This window comes from Nerophis lumbriciformis, linkage group LG33, assembly GCF_033978685.3.
Source record: "Nerophis lumbriciformis linkage group LG33, RoL_Nlum_v2.1, whole genome shotgun sequence".
Classification (NCBI taxonomy): Eukaryota; Metazoa; Chordata; class Actinopteri; order Syngnathiformes; family Syngnathidae; genus Nerophis; species Nerophis lumbriciformis.
The window spans coordinates 11,046,898-11,067,903 of NC_084580.2; the positions used below are offsets into that span (position 1 = coordinate 11,046,898).

The following is a 21,006-nucleotide window of genomic DNA, read 5'->3' on the forward strand; positions in this document are numbered from 1 at the left end:
ATATATTTTTTAGTTGTAACAGTATGCCGTACATTTTACATTGTAGATGTGCAACAAATTGCAACAGATGTGTAAAAATAATTTGTTTTTATTTCCCGTATTTTTCGGAGTATAAGTCGCACCGGAGTATAAGTCGCACCTGCCGAAAATGCATAATAAAGAAGGAAAAAAAACATACATAAGTTGCACTGGAGCCCGACCAAACTATGAAAAAAACTGCGACTTATAGTCCGAAAAATACGGTACCTAAACATCTAAGATGACAGGGAAAGAGGGTTTAATTTCTTAAATTTTAAAACTCATCACGCTCCGTAACGTCTTAATTTTTTCAATTTTAATGAGGATTTGCAGTACATGTGAAAATGCAAAAGAACCCCTAGCTCTTTTTGATCATGCTGCCATTTATGAAAAAGTATGTATCTCATAACACGGCATATACCAGGGGTAGGGAACCTATGGCTCTAGAGCCAGATGCGGCTCTTTTGATGACTGCATCTGGCTCTAGAGCTAGATGCGGCTCTTTTGATGACTGCATCTGGCTCTCAGATAAATCTTAGCTGACATTGCTTAACACGATTAGTAATGAATAATTACACTGGTAATCATAGTGTTAAAAATAACGTTCACAATATAAAACATTTGCATGCATTTTTATCCATACATCCGCTTTGTACCGCACCTGTTCAAGAAGTCGCATCAATGATTGATTGATTGATTGATTGAGACTTTTATTAGTAGGTTGCACAGTGAAGTACATATTCCGTACAATTGACCACTAAATGGTAACACCCGAATAAGTTTTTCAACTTGTTTAAGTCGGGGTCCACTTAAATTGATTCATGATACAGTAATATACTATCAGATATATACTATCATCATAATACAGTCATCACACAAGATAATCACATTGAATTATTTACATTATTTACAATCCGGGGTGTGGATAAGAAGTATTTTATTTATTATTGGTTAGCTTTAGAATAAGAATGTTATTAAAAAAATAAGACTTATTATACTCTAAAAATGTTGGTCTTACTTAAAAATGCATGCATTTAGTTGTATTCAGTGTTAAAAATTATTATATGGCTCTCACGGAAATACATTTTAAAATATTTGGTTTTCATGGCTCTCTCAGCCAAAAAGGTTCCCGACCCCTGGCATATACTGTGATAGCAGTAAAGGGCAAACTGCTCAACTAGCTGATGACTTTATTCTAAACAACAGTACGACAAATGTAACACGCATGAGCATATACTAACAGCTGAGTAATGTAACCAACATTTTAACGCGCATATAGAAGGTGCTGGGTTGCCAATGACACTTTAAATGCACTAAAATGCAACTGCCATCTTGCTGTGTTAATTAAAAAAAAACAATTAGGGCTACACAGGTAGGTTACTTACAGCCACCGCTGTCATTGCCAATGTTTTTTTACCTGGTGCTAATTAGAGACCCAGGTGGTTATTTGATTTTTTTAGGACAATTTATCCATTTTGATACAGATGGCGGCTAGTTAATTGAATAGATTGGAACATTTTATGGCTTTTTAAAGTGAGCCGGATCTTAAAGTGGTCATATGATTTTGTACTTCCTTGCGGTCTACATAACATGTAATAGTGGTGCTTTGGTCAAAGTTTTGCATAGATTTTGTTTTACAGACCATCTTCAAGCCGCTCTCTGACTGTCTCTTCAGAATGTGCCGTTTTGTGGGCGGTCCTATTTACGTGTGAACGTCCTCCTCCAAGCCAATCACCCTTCGGTTGTGTCTCTACCCCGTCAGCCATGTTGTAATTTTGATTGCTTCCATATCGAGTTTACTACCAGATATGTTAGAACTATACGCTACTTCTTATTAGAAATGGCAACTGCGGAAGATGCATGTGCATGTACGAGTCAGTCTGCCCCACAATAAGAGGATAAAGAAAAGTAACGAACTTATTGACTACAACTTTGGACTACAACTGAATAAAAATGGCAGACTAATGCAAAGCTCTTTGGGTAAATCTCTACCAAAGTTATACTGGATATACACCTATATATATATATATGTATGTATGTATGTATGTGTGTATATATATACTTACATACATACATACATACATATATATATATATATATATATATATATATATATATATATGTATATATATATATATATATATATATATATATTAAGGCTGCAACTAACGATTAATTTGATAATCGATTAATCTGTCGATTATTACTTCTATTAACCGATTAATAATCGGATAGAAGAGACAAACTACATTTCTATCCTTTCCAGTATTTTATTGAAAAAAACTGCATACTGGCACCATACTTATTTTGATTATTGTTTCTCAGCTGTTTGTACATGCTGCAGTTTATAAATAAAGCTTTATTAAAAAAAAAATATATATTGCCTCTGCGCATAGCACGAATGGATGACTAAAATAATCGCCAACTATTTTTATAATCGATTTTAATCGATTTAATCGATTAGTTGTTGCAGCCCTAATATATGTATATATATATATATATATATATATATATATATATATATATATATATATATATACAGTATATTGGAGATGTCCGCTGAAATAACTAAGGCAAAACTAAAGTCTCAAATTTTAAATGGCTCGTTTGGCGCAATATTGAATGAAGGCAAGATTGTTTTATAAATATCTACCCTTCTTGGCATCCCAAATATACAAAATCATGTACCGACATGTAAATATTTGTTTTGCATAATAGCAACCCTTTAAAGAGCTGTTGCTGTCAAAGACTCACCCGTTTTTATATTTTGTTAAGTAAATCAAATATAAAAAACACCTGTTATATTTTGTTGAGTAAATCAGATATTAAAAAAGACTAGCACAGATAGCAGTTATAAGATCCAAATATCAGAATAATTAAAATTTCCACCAATATATACTTGGTAGAAATTATTCTGAAATATTAAATTTTAATTTGCGTTTTGTTTTTGTTGTATACGTACTACAAGGTGGACATTATATTTGACAGAGATCACGATTTTGCAGAAAAAAACAAAAATCTTTGTGGTACAATTAAAACTTAGCATGCTACAGATAAAGTTTATGCAAATGAGACATTTTCACATTTTATTTATAGAGAAAAAAATAACAAAAGGTCGATGTTTATAAGTTATGTCATGATAAAATGTGAATGCAAAACTCTACTACCCCGCTGAACTACTGTTTTTCAGATGTGAATATCTCCTTGGTACAGCAGTAAAAGTGTCGCGAGCGTGTCCCATTGGCAGCAAAATGGCTCACAAACAAACTACTTTCGACTGGGAATTGATTGGTTTGGTGGCTGCAGGATTAGGTCTCTGCTTTTTGCAGATGATGTGGTCCTTATGGCTTCATCTGGCCAGGATCTTCAGCTCTCACTGGATCGGTTCGCAGCCGATTGTGATGCGACTGGGATGAGAATCAGCACCTCCAAGTCCGAGTCCATGGTTCTTGCCCGGAAAAGGGTGGAGTGCCATCTCCGGGTTGGGGAGGAGATCTTGCCCCAAGTGGAAGAGTTCAAGTACCTCGGAGTTTTGTTCACGAGTGAGGGAAGAGTGGATCGTGAGTTCGACAGACGGATCGGTGCGGCGTCTTCAGTAATGCGGACACTGTATCGATCCGTTGTGGTGAAGAAGGAGCTGAGCCGGAAGGCAAAGCTCTCAATTTACCGGTCGATTTACGTTCCCATCCTCACCTATGGTCATGAGCTTTGGGTTATGACCGTAAGGACAAGATCACGGGTACAAGCGGCCGAAATGAGTTTCCTCCGCCGGGTGGCAGGGCGCTCCCTCCTCTGTCATCCCGGAGGAGCTCAAAGTAAAGCCGCTGCTCCTCCACATTGAGAGGAGCCAGATGAGGTGGTCCGGGCATCTGGTCAGGATGCCACCCGAACGCCTCCCTAGGGAGGTGTTTCGGGTACGTCCGACCGGTAGGAGGCCACGGGGAAGACCCAGGACACGTTGGGAAGACTATGTCTCCCGGCTGGCCTGGGAAGGCCTCGGGATCCCCCGGGAGGAGCTGGACGGAATGGCTGGGGAGAGGGAAGTGTGGGCTTCTCTGCCTTAGGCTGCTGCCCCCGCGACCCGACCTCGGATAAGCGGAAGAAGATGGATGGATGTTCACTTAAAAGAGCCATTCAAAAAAATGTACTAGTTTGCAAAGCTCGCATTGCCAGTGCATTTGTGGTACTTAACAAAACTTCCGGTTTACATGCTGCGATGCTGGCTGAACTGAAGTCGCATGCGATATGCTGATGTGTCACGTGATAGACTTAGACTTAGACTAGACTTAGACTTCCTTTTTATTGTCATTCAAATTTGAACTTTACAGCACAGATAAGAACAACATTTCGTTACATAAGCTCATGGTAGTGCAGGATAAAAAAAGCAATAAGGTGCATATATAAATAATAAATGTATATAAATAATATATAAATATACATATAAAATAAATAAATATATATAAATAAATAAATAGATTACTGTACAAATAAATATATTGCACTTTTTCCACATGCATCCATGTTTATGGATGTATGTTATATTGTCTTTTTTATTCCAGCGAGTTAATCCATTTTGGGGGAGTTGAGGGAATAATTTAATTTAATTATGATGCGTTCAAGAGTCTTACAGCCTGAGGGAAGAAGCTGTTACAGAACCTGGAGGTTCTGCTTCGGAGGCTGCGGAACCTCTTTCTAGAGTCTAGCAATGAAAACAGTCCTTGGTGGGGGTGGGAGGAGTCTTTGCAGATTTTCTGAGCCCTGGTCAGGCAGCGGCTTTTCCTCCTGGATAGGAGGAAGAGGAGTCCTGATGATCTTTTCCGCCGTCCTCACCACTCTCTGGAGAGACTTCCAGTCTGAGGCACTGCAGGCTCCAGTCCAGACAGAGATGCTGTTGGTCAGCAGGCTCTCTATAGTGCCTCTGTAGAATGTGGTGAGAATGGGGGGAGGGAGCTGTGCTCTTTTCATCCGACGCAAAAAGTGCATGCCCTGCTGAGCTCTTTTTACAAGAGCTCCGGTGTGTAGGGACCAGGTTAGATTGTCAGTTATCTGCACCCCCAGGAACTTGGTGCTGCTTACTATCTCCACCGCTGTGCCGTTGATGAAGAGTGGAGCGTGGCTGGACTGGTGCTTCCTGAAGTCAACGATGATCTCCTTGGTCTTGTTGACATTCAGGACCAGGTTGTTGGTTCTGCACCAGTCAACCAGATATTTCACCTCCTCCTTGTAGTCCATGTCGTTGTTGTCACGGATGAGGCCCACTACTGTTGTGTCGTCCGCATGTGATGTCATGTTATGGATACTGTTTATTAGTGACGTGCGGTCACTAGAGGCAGGTGAGGCGGGCTTCACCTGCCATCATGGAAAGAAAAAAAATGTAAAAAGAAAAAAAATCTATTACATTGTTATATGTATTCAGTGATTATACTATAACGTTATTTTCCATTTAACTTCACCAGTTTTAGATTATTTTTATTCAAAATCGCTGAATTTTCACATTTGCCTTTCAAATACTGAGAAGAGACGGTGCGGTGATCAGCAGCCAGTTGAGGCACGTCACTCAGTTGTGCCTCAACATGGATTGCGCAATGACTCGGCTAACTGCTGGCCTGCTGTGCAGTGAGACCGTATTGCTGTATGAATTATATTATACATTTCCATAGTTTAGTTAGCTGAGGTATATAATGTACAGTGTATTTTGTCAACAACTGTATGTGTGTAACGTATTTCTTGTGCTGAGCAATCATAAAACTGCTGCGAAGACGCACTGTGTGAGGCTCGCAGTAATCCCGCCTCCTGGTGCCGGTTAATGCACCCCCCGCCGCAGAATGCACCCCCCGACTGGAGCGCCACACCAACCAAAGCCCACACCCAAACCCTCCACGTGCAAGACCGAATCCACCCAAAAAAAGTCACTTAACAAGAAGCCAAAAAGTGCAACAAAAACAATGCTCGCGCCGGAGGAGCGTGAACGACTGCAGGGACACAACATTAGGGACACAACATTAGGTACACCTGCAGACTGCAGCACGGATTTCATATTTCATTCATTCACAACTCCTCCAACACAAACACCACTGTTCCCGCAGTTATAAGTAAAGCTAAGACCATAATAACGTTTTTTTAATTAAATGTGCTTTTTTGTGTGCTACAGTTTGTATGTGTAAAGTTAAAGTTAAGTTAAAGTACCAATGATTGTCACACACACACTAGGTGTGGTGAAATGTGTCCTCTGCATTTGACCCATCCCTTGATCACCCCCTGGGAGGTGAGGGGAGCAGTGGGCAGCAGCGGCGCCGCGCCCGGGAATAATTTTTGGTGATTTAACCCCCAATTCCAACCCTTGATGCTGAGTGCCAAGCAGGGAAGAATGCTGGATTGAGCTTTTAAACATAACCCGTTAACTGCTGCCAATCAAATGGTGAATAAGATACTCTTTAGGGTTCATATGTTTGTAAATCTGACTGTGATGAAGTCAGTGCCTCACCAGCCATCAACCTCACCGCACATCACTGCTGTTTATAGAACACAGAATATTTTGTGAGTAAAGTACAAGTAAACAATAGTTAAGCAACACTACCATACTGTAAGTACCGGTATGCACAACAGAGCTGCTATACCTGATTATTTTTGCATGTACAACCAGTGCTTATTCATGGTGAAATGTGTCAGGAACACATAAAAATTAGTTTTTATTTTGTCCTGTATCATCTCACCAAATTTGATTTCCGTCGTCCTACTGCCATTACGCTTTTATGCTTCCTTCTGCTTTCATTGATGTGAAAATGCTTAGAGATACAGGAATATCAATGTGTGCGTTCCCCTTTTTTGCTTGCTGGCTCCACACACCTGCTCATTTGCTTGTGTTTGTGTGTGTGTTTTATCATTCTGTTTGTTTTTAAATGCTTTTACCATTCCTCGTGTGTTAATGCTGCTGTCTGAACTACATCTGAGCGCACCGTTCCAGCTGGGACACATCTCACAGATGAAAGGAGGGACTCTGTTTTTTATGTACACGCCTATTTAAATTGTATGAGCTTGTTATTGTGCTGCGACTTGGCTAATTGAAAATGGAGCCGGTTAAATGAGGTTCGGTTCAAGATGGACCGAAATGATACCATGTTGACTAAATTGTCACGCAAATGTCTCCCTTGGTTCCCTCTGCCCTATTTTAAAGTCTTTAAATGTGATGAGCTCAGTCTTGCTTGATGAAGGCGTCTATGCAAATTCTCACAAAAGACGGATGAGAAAGATGTGGGAGGATGAGTGGGACCGCGCTATCTCTGGCGCCACCAATCTCGTCTTGCACGGCCGACGAGCATTGGATTTACCATATCCCGATCAAAAGGAACGGGAAAGAGACTTGATGGTCCTGACTGAGTGGGGCCCTCCCTCACCCGCCAACCAAAGCCTGCGTATCCATGACAACGGCAAGATCCGCTCTTTGCTGTTGACTTCTCTCAGTTCGCGGCGAGTGTTGAAGGAGGAAGTGGAGATAAGCAGGGATTAAATTCAATTTGTTCTGAACGGCTGCTTGCCCCTCATGTAAATGGAATAAGTAGGTTACACTGAGTTACACAAAGGGAGTAGATGAGTGGGTAAGAATGATGTTGTCATGGTTAGGTCACCTTTCTCTCCTTCTAAAGTATTGCTCACCGTCTTTTCCATTAAATTAGGCTCCTTTTAGTACTGTGGTTGGTACCCAAAAAGATTGGTGCAGCTTGCTTAGCTTTCACACTATTTTTGTCGCTCAGCAAAGAACATATTACAAAACCCAAAACCAGTGAAGTTGGCACGTTGTGTAAATCGTAAATAAAAACAGAATACAATGATTTGCAAATCCTTTTCAACCTATATTCAATTGAATAGACTGCAAAGGCAAGATACTTAACGTTCAAACTGGAAAACGTTGTTATTTTGTGTGAATATTAGCTCATTTGGAATTTGATGCCTGCAACATGTTTCAAAAAAGCTGGCACAAGTGGCAAAAAAGACTGAGAAAGTTGAGGAATGCTCATCAAACACTTATTTGGAACATCCTAAAGGTGAACAGGCTAATTGGGAACAGGTGGGTGCCATGATTGGGTATAAAAGCAGCTTCCATGAAATGCTCAGTCATTGACAAACGAGGATGGGGCGAGGGTCACCACTTTATGAACAAATGTGTGAGCAACATTATTTTTTTTTTAGGGATTTCACCATCTACGGTCCATAATATCATCAAAAGGTTCAGAGAATCTGGAGAAATCACTGCACGTAAGCAGCAAGCCTGTGACTTTCGATTCCTCAGGCGGTACTGCATCAAAAAGTGACATCGGTGTGTAAAGGATATCGCCACAATGAAAAAGCCACGTGTTACAACAGCGTGGCTTCGTCGTAAAAGAGTGCGGGTACTAGACTGGCCTGCCTGTAGTTCAGACCTGTCTCCCATTGTAAATGTGTGGCGCAATATGAAGCCTAAAATACGACATCGGAGACCCCGGACTGTTCAACAACTTAAGCTGTACATCAAGCAAGAATGGGAAAGAATTCCACCTGAAAAGCTTTAAAAATAGGTCTCCATATGTATGTGGGGATAGGTTGATTGGCAACACTAAATTGGACCTAGTGTGTGAATGTGAGTGTGAATGTTGTCTATCTGTGTTGGCCCTGTGATGAGGTGGCGACTTGTCCAGGGTGTACCCCGCCTTCCGCCCGAATGCAGCTGAAATAGGGTCCAGCACCCCCCGCGACCCCAAACGGGACACGCGGTAGAAAATGGATGGATGGATGGATAATAACCGTGATAAATTTGGGCACGATAACATGATAAGGACTTTTCATACCGTTACATCTCTATATTTTATGTTTATTAAAATATTCTAAACCAAAATGCTGTCTGCTAGGTTGAATATGTTGGGTATTTATATACTTAGTTTTTAGCTTAGATTTCACCAAAAAAAGCTTCTAAAATGTACTTTAAAAGAGTGCTTGTGTTTCATTCACACCCAAGGTCCAATTATGCATCAACTTACAGTTCAGGCACTTTGGAATTCTTGTGCGGAAATAAATAACAATAAATACATTGCTGAACTGAACTGAACTGAGCATCTAAAGTAACAACATTTTCCAGCACAGCAAACGCACCAGAGTTAGTTTTAACTGACCCAAGCATGACAAGTGTGAACGCAAACTTAACGTTAATAGCAAGAGTGGCCGTACATGCTGAGGCCCATCTCCAACAAAATTACCTCAGGAGAAAGTAGCAGGTGCATTCCTGTTTGGACTTGTATCGCGTTGACCCACCTCCGCTCAAATCAGTGTCCCTTTCTGGGAGAAGACCTTCTTGAACTCACGTCTGCCTCCTAGGGTTTTTGTCAAGATGTAACAGTGTGTATGTGTGGGCGGTTTTTCGTGTGTGTCATGCGGTGCAACAGTGTGAGTCTTTGGCGATGAACCCTTTTTGGTTTTCCAGTCTGGTAATTGTGCTTCAAGCAAGACAAGGCAGTTTCATTTTCATACACAAGGTCACTCTATCTGCTTCCGAGTCATACCAAAGACTATACAAATGGGACCCATTACCTCCCTCTTTGGCACTCAGCATCAAGGGTTAGAATTGGGGGTTAAATCACCAAAAATTATTCCCGGGCGCGGCCACCGCTGCTGCTCACTGCTCCCCTCACCTCCCAGGGGGTGAACAAGGGGATGGGTCAAATGCAGAGGACAAATTTCACCACACCTAGTGTGTGTGTGACAGTTATTGGCACTTTAACTTTAACTTTATATGATTAAAAGTTCAACTTTTAAAAATGTTTAAAAACAAAGACCATTCAAAAACAAAGTACAGAACTAAAATGACAGGATGAAATACATATTTTTCTTAAATAGAAATGTTTCCTGCTTAACGTAACAACATACAATTAACATTATTTATTTAGCAGACATCTGACCTGCTTAATATCGATTCAGTGTTCAGCTTTGTAATTGACCAGAGGTCTCCAACTCCAAACCATAATCACTCTAAGATCTAGCCCTTAACCTCCGGACATTCTTATCCACCAATTTTGCAATACTTAATATTGCCACTTCAATTACAGTGCCATATCTTTGTATACTATATAATAGGGGTGTGGGGAAAAAATCGATTCGAATTCAAATCGCCATTCTCACGTTGTACGATTCAGTATCGATTCTCATTTTTCAAAAATCGATTCAATTTTTTTTTTTTTTCAATCCAACAAAACAATACACAGCACTACCATAACAATGCAATCCAATTCCAAAACCAAACCCGACCAAGCAACACTCAGAACAGCAATAATATCAACAACAGTATCAATATTAGTAACAATTTCAACATAGCAGTGATAAAAACCCCTCATTGACATTATCATCAGACATTTATAAAAAAAATAACAATAATAAAAAATAAAAAAGAACAATAGTGTCACAGTGGCTTACACTTGCATCGCATCTCATAAGCTTGACAACACACTGTGTCCAATATTTTCACAAAGATAAAATAAGTCATATTTTTGGTTCCTTTATTAGTTAAAACAAATTTACAGTATTGCAATCAGTTGATAAAACATTGTCCTTTACAATTATAAAATATTTTTACAAAAATCTACTACTCTGCTTGCATGTCAGCAGACTGGGGTAGATCCTGTGGAAATCCTATGTATTGAATGAATAGAGAATTGTTTTGAATCGGAAAAATATCGTTTTTGAATCGAGAATCGCGTTGAATCGAAAAAAATCGATTTATAATCGAATCGTGACCCCAAGAATCGGTATTGAATCGAATCGTGGGACACCCAAAGATTCGCAGCCCTACTATATAACTCTCATTATCCAAGATCCACTCATCATTACTGTGAAGCATTCTATGTGGCTTTTTGACCTGGGGGCCCAACTTTTCCATTTCCCACTCAAATATTAACGCTGAAGTAGTAACGTTACTCGCGATTTTTGTATTCAGTAATTATATCTAACCTACTTACAGTTTACAATTTTGTCAAACGATGTGAAACCATGTGTTAATCACAAATACTATTTATGAAACACATAAACCTTGGGCTTATGTCGAGCTGATTAGAAAAAATAAGTACTAACCAAATATACTGCATAAGCAGAGATTCCTAAATAACTGACACAAAAATACATTCACAGACTATTATGTTGTGCTAAAATAGATCAAATAAAATAATAATTAATATTTTTCTAACCAAACATTAAAAAAATAAATCTAAGAAAATACAGATCATAATTTTTGCACTAAAGAAACTTCCCTATGACTTTAGCTCATACTTGCCAACCTTGAGACCTCCGATTTCGGGAGGGGGTGGGTGGTCGGGGAGGGACGGGGGCGTGGTTGGGAGCGTGGCTAAAAGGGGAGGAGTATATTTACAGCTAGAATTCACCAAGTGAAGTATTTCATATATATATATATATATATATATAAGAAATACTTGACGTTCAGTGAACTCTAGCTATATATATATATATATATATATATATATATATATATATATATATATATATATATATATGTATTTTATTATATATAAATATATATACGTATATATATATATGTATTTTATTATATATATATATATATATATATATATGTATTTTATTATATATATATATATATATATATATATATATATATATATATATGTATTTTATTATATATATATATATATATACATATATATATACGTATATATATATATATTTTTTATTTTATTATATATATATATATATATATATATATATATATATATACGTATATATATATATATATATATATATATATATATATATTTATTTTATTATATATATATATATATATATATATATATATATATATATATATACGTATATATATATATATTTATTTTATTATATATATATATATATATATACTGTATATATATATATATATATATATATATATATATATATATATATATATATATATATATATATATATATATATATATATGTACTGTATATATTTATATAAGTAAAAGAAATACTTGAATTTCAGTGTTCATTTATTTACACATATACACACACATAACACTCATCTACTCATTGTTGAGTTAAGGGTTGAATTGTCCATCCTTGTTCTATTTGTCACTATTTTTCGAACCATGCTGAACACCCTCTCTGATGATGCATTGCTGTGTGGCACGCACAAAAGTGCTTTCATCAAATGCACTAGATGGCAATATTGTCCTGTTTAAAAGTGTCACAACATTGCTGTTTACGGCAGACGAACTGCTTTACGGTATACAAAAACGTGACTGCTGTTGTTGTGTGTTGTTGCCGCGCTGGGAGGACATTAATGAAACTGCCTAACAATAAACCCACATAAGAAACCAAGAACTTGCCCTCCATCATTCTACAGTTATAACGTGATTGGGCAGGTATGCTGTTTATATTGTGGGTTAGCGGACTCAGGTCCTCATGGACCTGAGTCCGCCTGAATTTCGGGAGATTTTTGGGAGAAAATTTGTTCCGGGAGGTTTTCGGGAGAGGCGCTGAATTTCGGGAGTCTCCCGAAAATCCGGGAGGGTTGGCAAGTATGCTTTAGCTCCAGACATCTTCTGTTTGTTTGATATTGTGATTACTGCCACAAGTGGTAGAAAAGTGTATTACAACTGAGTACTGCTGTGGCCCATATAAACCGGAGCTGAGAAACACATATTTTTTTGCGGCCTTTTAGAGACCGCTCGACCTATGATTAATAAACACTGATTTTTATGAATGGCAACATTTCTATTGTTACTTTTTTGCAAAGCACAACTCAAACATTTGATCATTGTCTTTGTGCTATCTTGTGGAAATGTGTCATTAAATAGAAGCATAATGTCTGAATATGAATAACTGTTGTTAAAATTAAAGCAGATATTCGTTGACCCTTTGGTGATGTTACTAGTATCTCACAAAACTATATGTTCTTTTTCAACAACTTACATACACAACTAGTGTTTTGAGGACAAGACAAAATTATTATGACAACAAGAGAGCAGAGTTGCTAAATGACACTTTTAAAAAAGTGAGCTATTACTAACACTACTACTTAGTTAGCACCTAATAGACGTGATAGCCACATGTAGATACAGACAAAAACCTACAGTACCTTGAAACTATACTATACGCTATAAGATAAAAAGTCTAGATTTGAGGAAAACAATACTAAAAACTAGTGAGATTATCTGTCCATGCAGCTAGTTAAGTTTGCTTTGTAAGACATCCTAAATTAAGATTTGTACATCTAGAAATTAGCAGTACTTTTAAGATAGAAACATGTTTTTTATTCTGAAAACAAGCATTTCATAAAAGGGGACTGCACTATTTTTGGGAAATTTGCCTATCGTTCACAATCATTCTGAAAGACATGGCGATGCAGTGTTTCCCATAGGACAGGCATCTATTTGTGGTGGTGTGGTCGGGGGGTGGGGGGTGGCGGCGGCAGCGGCGATGACCAAGAAGAACGCGGAGTTGGAATATAATTACAACATTTTATGTACATATTTATATACAGATTTGAACAATTAGTGATTCACTGAAATATATTTATTAATTGTGGTTCTTACAAAAATATATCTTATAAAATATAAAAGCTAAAATGTCTCTTAAAGCTCTGCCCCTTTAATTAGTGAATACTAAATAATTTAACTTTAGCCTGTGTCCTGAGCAAGACACTTCACCCTTGCTCCTGATGGGTGCTGGTTAGCGCCTTGCATGGCAGCTCCCTCCATCAGTGTGTGAATGTGTGTGTGAATGGGTAAATGTGGAAGTAGTGTCAAAGCGCTTTGAGTACCTTGAAGGTAGAAAAGCGCTATACAAGTACAGCCCATTTATCATTTATTTATTTACTACTACAACCATATTATTTACCAGCAACATGAAGTGAAACAGAGGCAGAGGTGTCCTGCCACAGTCAGTCAACCTCCTCCTCCTCCTCCTCCTCCTGCTGCTGCTGAACAGGTCGCACCTACCTCCAAGTCGAGCCCTTTTTGGCCGTTGAAAATATTTTTCTATACTCATTTGTGTGAAGGAGTGAACATACAACATTAGAATGTATTACTAACGAGCAGAACCGCTCTATGTACAGTGCCGTCTAACCTTAAGTGGCAGAAGCTCAACACATGCAGGGTTCAACGTTAAGGTTTTTTTCTACTTGCCCGACTTCTCAAATCTACTTGCCCCAATATTTTTACTTGTCCTGCCTAGGTTTTTTTCTGGCTGTGTAGTGCTCATGGCTTATATCTTACTAAAATTCTTCCCGTTGACTATTTACAACACTACACAGTATTTATTATTATTATTATTATTATTATTATTATTATTATTATCTATAATTACATTTAAATGGCATTGCATACATGTAAAATTAAATGCTATTTCACATTATTTGACTAGTAGCAGTTACACTCATCTGAACAGGTCAGCCACCTGTTTAAAGCCCGATCACAGTTGAAATCTTGAAATGAAGGGCCTTTAATGGCCAAAACATTAACCTGGACAACATTTTAACAGCTGGTTGGCTCAGATTTTATTATTTTCATTGCATTCACATGCTGCAGTGGACAGTGGACAATTTAGCTTCAGTCCATGTGTGTTTATTGACAACAGGGTTATAACCTGGACACGTTAGCTCGTCGGTATGAAAACACGTGACTGTTACTACGTGTGTCTGCCCCGGGCCACGAGTCAAACAGCGGCGGTGTTAATGAAGCAGCGTCAGGCTGCTCACCGTCAGTGAAACGCTCGGTGAAATCGCGGATTAACGTTAAATATATGACGAGCCGCGAGCGATGCAGCTATAACCTATCTACCTATAACCTATATTACCCTCGTATTTTGATCCCGTCCGTCCGTCCCTCTTCTTCTTCTTCTTCTTCTTCTTCTTCTGGCCCACCAGGTGAATTAAGTGCTATTGGCGGAGTTACAATGCATAGTAGGCTACCGCCACCTACTGCACCGGAGTTGTAACTACAAGCAACATTCACAGACAGTCCCATTGCTTTTATGAGCGGTCGAGCGAGTCAAAAGCCGAAAAATCCATTTGTGGCGGACGTAATTCTTTCGTGGCGGGCCGCCACAAATAAATGAATGTGTGGGAAACACTGCGATGAATGGATTAAAAAGAAAATGCATTCTAATTATTTAATAAACGTAAATAAAAGTCTGCTTACAGCGGAACAAATGGGAGCTCCACTATTCCGCCCATAAAATCCGATAAATAACCATTCAAAAAGCACCAACAATACTCAATTTACATTTCGTAATTTGAATATTTTAACCAAGTATTGGTGATATTGTTATTATAAGCACTAACGCAGACAAGCTATTTACAGCGGCGTCGCGATCACTCCCGGGTGTCTCTATGTTTACATCGAGTGGTCTGCTGCATTCTCGCTTCCTTGCTCCTTTAAAGTTTAATCTAGATCAGTGGTTCTTAACCTGGGTTCGATCGAACCCTAGGGGTTCGGTGAGTCGGCCTCAGGGGTTCGGCGAAGCCTCCACCGCGGAGGTCAAGACGCACCCGACTCATCGTGTAAATAAAACCTTCTCCCTATCGACATATTTTGGATACCCCCAAACTATGTTTCTTCTAATTTTCCATCTGATTTGCAGGTGTGTAATTTGTTGTGAGTTCATGCACTGTGTTGGTTTTGTTCTTTGAACAAGGTGATGTTCATGCACGGTTAATTTTGTGCACCAGTAAAAAAAACATGTACCGTATTTTTCGGACTATAAGTCTCAGTTTTTTTTTCATAGTTTGGCCGAGGGTGCGACTTATACTCAGGAGCGACTTATGTGTGAAATTATTAACACATTACTGTAAAATATCAAATAATATTATTTAGCTCATTCACGTAAGAGACTAGACGTATAAGATTTCATGGGATTTAGCGATTAGGAGTGACAGATTGTTTGATAAACGTATAACATGTTCTATATGTTATAGTTATTTGAATGACTCTTACCATAATATGTTACGTTAACATACCAGGCACGTTCTCAGTTGGTTATTTATGCCTCATATAACGTACACTTATTCAGCCTGTTGTTCACTATTCTTTATTTATTTTAAATTGCCTTTCAAATGTCTATTCTTGGTGTTGGATTTTATCAAATAAATTTCCCCAAAAAATGCGACTTATACTCCAGTGCGACTTATATATGGCTTTTCCTTCTTTATTATGCATTTTCGGCCGGTGCGACTTATACTCCGGAGTGACTTATACTCCGAAAAATACGGTAACTCTGTCTTGAATTTGAAAAAAAAAAAACATTTTATTTTTCACTAAAGAAGGGTTCGGTGAATGCGCATATGAAACTGGTGGGGTTCAGTACCTCCAAAAAGGTTAAGAACCACTGATCTAGATCATAAATCATGCTTCTCACCGTCTCTCACAGTCTAATTTTAGTGTGTTTATCAGAATCAACACAAATGCTGAACAGGACTAAAAAAAAGTGCTGAAGAGCAAGATCGATTGGAATACATGGGTGCCATGGAGAAAACATCTTTGCAGGAGCACCAGACAAAATTTGGTGTTTCACTAGAAAAAGTAATATTTTTTTAAGGATCCGGTTCTTCGGTAATTCACACTGCCGCTGTTAAGGAACCAAACATTGACGTTTGACACCAAAAGGGTTGCGATAGACACTGCAGCCCATTCACTGGTCAACAGAGAAGGGAGAGTACACAAAAAAGATCACAACTGGATGTAGTCCATTGTCCTTTGTTTTGGTGTAAAAGTACCCCTACGTACTAGGGGTGTGGGAAAAAATCGATTCGAATTTGAATCGCGATTCTCACGTTGTGCGATTCAGAATCAATTCTCATTTTTAATAAATCGATTTATTTATTTATTTATTTTTATTTTTTTTAATTAATCAATCCAACAAAACAATACACAGCAATACCATAACAATGCAATCCAATTCCAAAACCAAACCCGACCCAGCAACACTCAGAACTGCAATAAACAGAGCAATTGAGGGGAGACACAAACACGACACAGAACAAACCAAAAGTAGTGAAACAAAAATGAATATTATCAACAACAGTATCAATATTAGTTACAATTTCAACATAGCAGTGATTAAAAATCTCTCATTGACATTATCATTAGACATTTATAAAAAAAATAAAATAAATAACAATAGTGTCACAGTGGCTTGCACTTGCATCGCATCTCATAAGCTTGACAACACACTGTGTCCAATATTTTCACAAAGATAAAATAAGTCATATTTTTGGTTCATTTAATAGTTAAAACAAATTTACATTATTGCAATCAGTTGATAAAACATTGTCCTTTACAATTATAAAAGCTTTTTTAAAAAAATCTACTACTCTGCTTGCATGTCAGCAGACTTGGGTAGATCCTGCTGAAATCCTATGTATTGAATGAATAGAGAATCGTTTTGGATGGGGAAAATATCGTTTTTGAATCGAGAATCGCGTTGAATCGAAAAAAATCGATTTATAATCGAATCGTGACCCCAAGAATCGGTATTGAATCGAATCGTGGGACACCCAAAGATTCACAGCCCTACTATGTACTTAACTGTTTAACTTTTTTTGACTTAGGTCGAAGAGGTGGTGGATGTTGAGACTTTTGCTTCAGAGGACATCCACATCCCAAGTATCTACGTTCACAGAATTGTCCAGGGAGGCAGCTATGAAAAGAGGATTGAGGTACAAAGGGTTTGAATTTGAAAAACAATGGACTTTTGTTTTGTTTTATTGTATATATTGTAGGTACTATATTTTCTAAATAGTAACTCTGTGTTGCAGAGTTTAAAATGATCCATTTGACTGTTTTCAGAAACGCACAGTTCAGAAAAGCCAAGAGGAGAAGCCCAAACCAAAGAAAGATTCCGATATTGTTCGGGAAAGGATAATTCGCCGTGCAGCTTTGGAGTTTGAGGATGGGATGTATGGTATCCTTTTTCTGAAATGTCATGACGATTTTTGTATGCCCTTATTATTGGTGTTGGACACCATAAACAGTTAATGAATTAGTCAATCAGGGTATGAAACGAAGACTTTTAGCCCCACCGCCAAATATTTGTTGGTCATTTGACCAATACATTTAGCAGGTTTTGCCTCCAATTTTATGGGACTTTTGAGTACTTTCCCAGAAGCCATTTTTTCAAATCATCTTTAGAGTATTTCTTTTAATCACATGATAACAGATTTCATCCTTAATGAATGGCTGACCAGCTAACCTCGGTATTGGCATCCCCATGTTGGCCAGCAATTTCATCAAACCAGACATCACTGTGCATCTGCAAAGCGAAAATGGCATTTTAGGATTGGTAAGATGCCTAAAGATGAAATGTTTAAAGCTTTAACAAGTGGATTTACTGCAGTTTTTTGCATGAAGCAGGAATAATAGCCACGAGGGGCCTTCTTTTCAAATGTGTTCAATTTATTATGTAACACGTGGTGACGGCTGGACTCATTTTCCTCATTTTCCTACTCCAAGTCGTTACTTGCTGTCTGAGTCTATAAGAAATAATGCTGCTGGTGCTGCGATAGAATGACTCCAATCAACTTTTGATGACAGGAGAGTGTAGGCGTTCGTGTCAGTGTCTGATTTGTCAACATTTCTTTTAATTACTTGCGCCTGTTTGTTGTTTTTAAACAAAGCAATGCAGTTTTTTTCTCCCCCTCAAAAATCAAAGTCTCATCTTGTCATCGGAGTATTTTGATTGTGTCCAGCTGTCCTTTGCACACATCCCATTTTATCTTGGTGTTCTCTTTGCAGGGCCCATACCCCACTGACGCTGAAGTAGATGCAGACCTCATTAATGCTGGTAAGGCTCTTAGATATATACCAGTGGTGGATTTAACGCAGTCAAAGTCTGAAATGAAAACACTCATTAAAGTATTAACTGTCATATAACTTGAACACTTCTTGAACATTAGTATTATTGCATAATTAATTTGAAACATTCTAATGCTTAGCAAGTATTACGTTTAGTCAGTTGCATTATTAAATAATCACTTCATTTTTTCTGTTCTGCAGGCAAAGAGACTGTCACAGTGCTCCCTGGAGCTGCCTATTTTTCCAGCGATGAGTCATTTGCCATGATCCGAGGGTAAGACTTTGAAAGTAGTTTCTGAAAATCAGATACGTGTGGCATATGCAGACTTGACTGACTGCTTAGTTGTACTTGCTGATAATGTCAAATTCTCCTCCATTTAAAAGTGCAGTGGAACTTTACAAGTTGAACACAATCCATTCTGGCTTATGCATGGGTGTTTTTAAACCTGGCCAAGGGTGGGAAACTTGTGGCCCATGGGCTTATTACGGTACGTCCCTCAAGAGGATTTAATGGAGCCCTCAATGCAATTCTCAAAAAGGACCTCTAATGATTACATCTACATTTAAAACATACATCTACACCTCTTCAACTAAAAAAAAAATGGTACAGACCCGCAAAACTTAACACAGCTTATAAATAGAGATGTCCGATAATGGCTTTTTTGCCGATATCCGATATTCCGATATTGTCCAACTCTTAATTACCGATACCGATATCAACCGATACCGATATATACAATCGTGGAATTAACACATTATTATGCCTAATTTTGTTGTGATGCCCCGCTGGATGCATTAAACAATGTAACAAGGTTTTCCAAAATAAATCAACTCAAGTTATGGAAAAAAGTGCCAACATGGCAATGCCATATTTATTATTGAAGTCACAAAGTGCATTATTTTTTTTAAGATGCCTCAAAACAGCAGCTTGGAATTTGGGACATGCTCTCCCTGAGAGAGCATTAGGAGGTTGAGGTGGGCGGGGTTGAGGTGGGGGAGGGGGGTGGTTGGTGGTTGCGGGGGGTGTATATTGTAGCGTCCCGGAAGAGTTAGTGCTGCAAGGGGTTCTGGGTATTTGTTCTGTTGTGTTTATGTTGTGTTACGGTGCGGATGTTCTCCCGAAATGTGTTTGTCATTCCTGTTTGGTGTGGGTTCACAGTGTGGCGCATATTTGTAACAGTGTTAAAGTTGTTTATACGGCCACCTTCAGTGTGACCTGTATGGCTGTTGATCAAGTATGATTTGCATTCACTTGTGAGTGTGTCTTAAGCAGTACATATTAAGTGATTGGACAGGCATGCAAAGGCAGTGCCTTCAGGGTTTATTGACGCTCTGTACTTCTCCCTACGTCCGTGTACACAGCAACGTTTTAAAAAGTAATACATTTTACTTTTTCAAACCGATATCGATCATTTTGAAACCGATACCGATAATTTCCGATATTACATTTTAAAGCATCTATCGCCTGATAATATCGTCCCTACTTATAAACTTTTAAAAGTTGTCATCTTTTTTATTTTATATTTTACAGGAAAAGCAATCTGTCCATGTGAAATTAAACCTTTTTTAGTGTTCATGATTAGCTTACCCAAGGGGATGCACACTCGAGAATCTGAACTGAACACACAGGCTTCAAGTCTCTTTTACTTACCTTCCTTGCACTTCAGGACTCAGCCGTTCACGGCCTCACAGACTGTGGGATGGTATAGAACTCTTTTTACAAATGACACATTTTCTCACTCCGGGTTTGAAAAAATCTGTGGGAGACAAAACAAGGAGGCAGAAGAGCCACATCCGGCTCCAGAGCCGCGGGTTGCAGACCATGGGTCAAGATAATATGTATTGCATATGCTTTGGTGTAGATTTTTAAATGGTAAATGGGTTATACTTGTATAACACTATTTTACCTTTATTTCCACATCCATCCTCTCCAAAGGTACCATAATTTATCTTTTGAAAATGTACATTGTTAAAAAATATCTCTTGAATTTGTCACCGATATTTTCTTTCAGACACAGTCGAAAACAAACTTCATAATGTAGATTCACCTGGTCCCAGGATTAGGTACACATGCACACTCTCCGATTGATACAGACTTGCATAAAAACAGCTGCTTTTATCAGCGTTTATGTCGCTGCATATCGCA

At 38.3% G+C, this 21,006-nt stretch overlaps 1 protein-coding gene across 1 annotated transcript in view; it reads left to right on the forward strand.

The window, feature by feature from the left end:
- The window catches only part of oxct1a (3-oxoacid CoA transferase 1a), a 148,980-nt gene that overhangs the window by 56,424 nt on the left and 71,550 nt on the right, over nt 1-21,006 (forward strand). The window contains exons 8-12 of the mRNA XM_061928216.1: nt 17,618-17,725; nt 17,856-17,970; nt 18,254-18,348; nt 18,801-18,849; nt 19,062-19,134. Of these exons, the coding sequence (XP_061784200.1) occupies nt 17,618-17,725; nt 17,856-17,970; nt 18,254-18,348; nt 18,801-18,849; nt 19,062-19,134 (440 nt within the window). The remainder of the gene's footprint in view (nt 1-17,617; nt 17,726-17,855; nt 17,971-18,253; nt 18,349-18,800; nt 18,850-19,061; nt 19,135-21,006) is intronic.